The sequence below is a fragment of the Rhinoderma darwinii genome, chromosome 13, assembly GCF_050947455.1.
Source record: "Rhinoderma darwinii isolate aRhiDar2 chromosome 13, aRhiDar2.hap1, whole genome shotgun sequence".
NCBI lineage: Eukaryota > Metazoa > Chordata > Amphibia > Anura > Rhinodermatidae > Rhinoderma > Rhinoderma darwinii.
The window spans coordinates 68883543-68888804 of NC_134699.1; the positions used below are offsets into that span (position 1 = coordinate 68883543).

The 5262-nt window shown below is 46.5% G+C and overlaps 1 protein-coding gene across 1 annotated transcript; it reads right to left on the reverse strand.

Moving 5' to 3' along the window:
• Positions 1-536: 536 nt before the first annotated feature.
• On the reverse strand, positions 537-3229 carry LOC142665753 (uncharacterized). The gene has a single exon (XM_075845503.1). It carries the CDS (start codon positions 3210-3212, stop codon positions 546-548), a length of 2667 nt encoding a protein of 888 aa, XP_075701618.1. The 5' UTR covers positions 3213-3229; the 3' UTR covers positions 537-545.
• Positions 3230-5262: the final 2033 nt, after the last annotated feature.

Here is a 5262-nt window from a genome sequence, read left to right on the forward strand (position 1 = left end):
ATCTGTCACCTGATGTCCTCGTGACATTGAAATCCCCAGCCATCACCACAGGAACAGAGGTAAAGACATATGGTTTCACATCATTAAAAAGCTGGACCCTGTCAGTCACTGTCTGTGGGCCATATATATTAATGAGTCGGAGCCTTCTACCGTGGATTGTAACTTCTAGGACCAGACACCGTCCCATACACACCTCCGTTAACCTATGTACAGTCACATCATTGGTGTTAAACAGTATAGCGACCCCGGCATAAGGCTCCACAGCCAGTGACCAGAAAGAAGGACCGGACCTCCACTCTCTCTCCGCCTCACGTATAAGCCCTATTGTGGTTAAACGAGTCTCTTGTAAGAAGATGACATCTGCATCCAGATATCGGAGATGATCATAGACTGTAAACCTCGTCTTCCTCACTTTTACATTGCTGTACATTACATTTACTGTTTACATTGCAGGAAGCAACTTTTAAGGAAAACCCGGCCATCAGAGCACAACACAAAAAGAAAAGCAAATAAATGACCCCCATCATAATGGCTAAGAATTGGGGTCACTCTGCCGACCACCTGTTTCCATATCCAACGGTCCTGGGGTTTCTACAGTGCAAGGTTTCTTTTTTTATTAAGGGATGGTCCCTTGTGTCTTCTTCGTATTCACCATCTATTTTTAATAACTCTCCTTCAAAATCCCCATCTGACTCTGACAGGACACTGAATCTATTAGATACGACCATTACTTCTGGTCTGGTCCCTTTCTTCCTGCCTCTTACCTCCTCTCCCTCAGGCTTACGAGAGGACGTGTCTTTTTTTTTCCTCTTATTCTGCATACCCCTCCTTTCCTCAGATGGTAATGCAGAAGAAGAGGCTGCCGGTGGCTGGTCACGAGGGACAACTTCCATGGTCTCCTGTGTACTGTCCGACTGCTGGTGTTCTGGACCTGGATGACCTGACTCCTGCTGGACCTCCTGTCTGGTCATTATTGACCCTGACATTAGAGCCTCCTCCTCTACAGCGTCCGTCTCAGTCATAAACTCCTCAACCGGAATCTGTTTACAGATATTGTGCCACGCGTCAGGACAGTCCCTGTGCGGGTGACCCACCCTCCCACACAGATTACATCGGACATTCTGACAGTTGGAACTTAGATGGCCAACTTCACCGCACAGGTTACACTTTACCACGGTGCAGATGTTTGCCAGGTGACCGGTCTTACCACACTTGAAGCACTTTCTGGGTTGACCAGGATAAAAGCAAACACCCTTTTCTCTCCCAATGAAGAAGGAATTGGGTAAATGTAAAGTCACATTGTTATGCTGGCGCAGTTTTACCAGAACCCTCCACCCTCCAGTCCAGATACCATCAGCGTCTCTGTTCTTGGTCAGGTCAGACACCAGGTCACAGTGTCGCCTGAGCCAGACCACAATATCCTGGGGAGGAACAGCTTCATTCCAAAAAATGATGTTGACACCAACGGTATCTGGCTTGGACACTGGAATAAAGCTAAATTTGTCCCAACCGGTTTTGTCCCTGAACTTGGAAAAATGTGCCCAGAATCTATCCAAGTCAGGCGTAAGCTTAAAGCTGACATCGTAGCCCTGTCTGTCTGGTAGATTTATTACTGCCAAGATATTTGCTGGCACAAAACCCATCTGGTGACACAGAAGTTCTCGGACCACAAACCTCCTATCTGGAAGGTCCTCCTTGGCGCCCTTGTGCTTGAACCTTACCACATTCCTCCTTTTAAAGGCCTGGCCTGTATAGCTAGCGCCAGAGGTAAAAGATGGAGCACCGCGGCTCCAGGCATTTCTGGGAGGAGGCTGGCGGGTCTCACTGTCCTGACTTATAGGGCGAGTGTCTGCTCTAGAGGGGTCTGTCACACCTTGTGTACTTACAATTAGAGGGGGGAAATCAAGCACATTATTCTGAACATCTTCTGACCCATCAACCTCTATGTCATCATCAGATAAACCTACATCATACACAAGCCGTGCGTTCCCTCCAACCACCAACCCTTCAGGTACATTCCCACTCCCCCCAGTCTGTGCCCCAGCAGTACAGCTCTGCTGTGTCAGCGCATCATCCTGACCCATGGATGAACGTCCACTGTCCTGTTGTGCTGAGCATCCTGGGACTTGTGGTGCCTGTGCTAGTATCCGACTTCCATGCCCCTGTTCAGACACAGCTGCAGATTTTTGCCGTTTTTCTTTCTCCTCTTTCTGTGCGTCCGCTTCTAGAAATGAGAACCTTGCAGGTTGCAGCACTAGTCTGGTCTCTGGCCGGGGATCATCTGGGAAAATATCTGACCCCGAGTCCGCCTCAGAGAATCTGAACTCTGGATCAAAGTTCTGTCTGTCGGTCATAGTAGAAAACCGTTCCTTGTTTTTATAGGATTCTGCGAGTGGCCCCATCCTCTCCAGGACACCGTCCATCTCCCCCACCACTTGTGCGAGTTGCATCCCGAGTGAGTAAAGCTGAGCAGCATATACGGCTTCATTCTTAGGATTGGCGTTCTTCAGTTTATATACACAGTCAATTTGTATTTGCAGCATTTGTTTTTGGCTCTGTAACTCTCCCATCCTCCTCACCAGAGCAGGGATTTCCTCCGCCAGTTGCAGCTCAGGCGCACGCTCTGTCTCTTTAGACTGTGGGCTCTGCTGGTGCAGGATCTCAGGCTGTCTGAATGCCGCTGACCCCTCCAGATTAACCGTCCCAGCTCCACTGGTCTCACACCCTGCTGGATCACACTCTCCAAGGCTTGTAACAGTTGTAGAAACACCTTGAGTATTCCTTGCAGGTTTTGCCTCCACAGACTTTTCAATGTTTTTACTGCTGCTAGACCTTGTGCGGCCTGAGCACGCCACGCTGGCCACCCATTCACTCTGCTGCAATGTCAGTCTCTCCAGGGATGTTCTCCGCTGTCTGGATGCTGGAGGGGTGAGCTGCACCCCAGGTGCCTGTAATGTGCTCTGCCGCACCAGTGCTTCACTCTCACAAGTACTTCTTACTGCTGCAACATTAGCTTTACTCACTTTGCATTCTTCATCTTCCTTCCTTGTGCTTCCATCCTGAGTGTTACAATGCTCAACATTCACTTTGGGACTTGTATCCACATTAGAAAGAGCCTGGGAGTTTTCTCCCAGTAGAGGCCTGGAAGCCTGGGCCTTGCGTGGGGAGAGTCCCCGCCCGGGGTGGCCCCGCCCTGGGCTATCTCCAGACATGAGGAGAGCTACAGACACACAACCTCACAGCAAGGAGGCAGTATTATAGTAGGTATATTCTTGTATATAGGAGCAGTATTATAGTAGTTATACTCTTGTATATAGGGGGCAGTATTATAGTAGTTATATTCTTGTATATAGGAGCAGTATTATAGTAGTTATACTCTTGTATATAGGGGGCAGTATTATAGTAGTTATATTCTTGTATATAGGGGGCAGTATTACAGTAGTTATATTCTTGTATATAGGGGCAGTATTATAGTAGTTATATTCTTGTATATAGGAGCAGTATTATAGTAGTTATATTCTTGTATATAGGCGCAGTATTATAGTAGTTATATTCTTGTATATAGAGGGCAGTAATATAGTAGTTATATTCTTGTATATAGGGGGCAGTAATATAGTAGTCATATTCTTGTATATAGTGGCAGTATTATAGTAGATATATTCTTGTATATAGGAGCAGTATTATAGTAGTTATATTCTTGTATATAGGGAGCAGTATTATAGTAGTTATATTCTTGTATATAGGAGGCAGTATTATAGTAGTTATATTCTTGTATATAGTGTCAGTATTATAGTAGTTATATTCTTGTATATAGGGAGCAGTATTATAGTAGTTATATTCTTGTATATAGGAGGCAGTATTATAGTAGTTATATTCTTGTATATAGGAGCAGTATTATAGTAGTTATACTCTTGTATATAGGGGGCAGTATTATAGTAGTTATATTCTTGTATATAGGGGGCAGTATTACAGTAGTTATATTCTTGTATATAGGAGCAGTATTATAGTAGTTATATTCTTGTATATAGGAGGCAGTATCATAGTAGTTATATTCTTGTATATAGGGGGCAGTATTATAGTAGTTATATTCTTGTATATAGGGGCAGTATTAGGGCATGACCAGACGTGGCAGAGTTCTTCCGCAACTGTCCGCATCAATGCCGTACAGAATCTGCGTTGCAGATTCTGTTGCGGCTTTGCCTAAAATGGGCATTAAATTGATGCGGACTAGCCGTTGCGTATTGAGGGGAAGAGGGCTTCCCTTCTCTCTATCAGTGCAGGATAGAGAGAAGGGACAGCCCTTTCCCTAGTAAAAGCAAAAAGAAATTCCTACTTACCCGGCCGTTGTCTTGGTAACGCGTCCCTCTTTCGGCATCCAGCCTGACCTCCCTGGATGACGCGGCAGTCCATGTGACCGCTGCAGCCTGTGATTGGCCTGTGATTGACTGCAGCCTGTGATTGGCCTGTGATTGGCTGCAGCCGTCACTTAGACTGAAACGTCATCCTGGGAAGCCGGACTGGAGACAGAAGCAGGGAGTTCTCGGTAAGTATGAACTTCTATTTTTTTTACAGGTTGATGTATATTGTGATCGGAAGTCACTGTCCAGGGTGCAGAAACAGTTACTGCCGATCGTTTAACTCTTTCAGCACCCTGGACAGTGACTATTTACTGACGTCGCCTAGCAACGCTCCCGTAATTACGGGAGCCCCATTGACTTCCTCAGTCTGGCTGTAGAGAAATTTGCAGGAGAAAAAGGGATCATTCCAGGGGCGCTGCCATCCGCGTTCTTGGCACAACGACCGTGTACAAACAGCCTTCCCCTGCCAACAGGTGTCGCTGTCACCCCTCTGTATACTTCAGTCCTACGCTCAAGTATAGGACATGTCCCCATTGCCTTACATAGGTCACATAAGGACTTAGAGTCGGATGGACTTTCTGTAAAACATATAATATCTGAGACCAGCAGACAATTTAATTAATACTGCTCTCGATTCAAGAGAGAAAGGGAGATGCTTCCGAGAACTGGCCCTATCTCTTTTTTAAGTAGTGGCACAACATTAAATGGGTTGTCCAGGCATGAGTTTTGTGTTGCAGGGTGCTATCTACAGGGGGGCTGTGTGTGGCACTATCTACAGGGGGCTGTATGTGGAGCTATCTACAGGGGGCTGTGTGTGGCGCTATCTACAGGGGGGCTGTGTGTGGCGCTATCTACAGGGGGCTGTATCTGGAGCTATCTACAGGGGGGCTGTATCTGGAGCTAT

Bases quoted from the DNA above. Each gene is read 5' to 3' on its own strand.
- LOC142665753 (XM_075845503.1), bottom strand. From the start codon at position 3,212: ATGTCTGGAGATAGCCCAGGGCGGGGCCACCCCGGGCGGGGACTCTCC.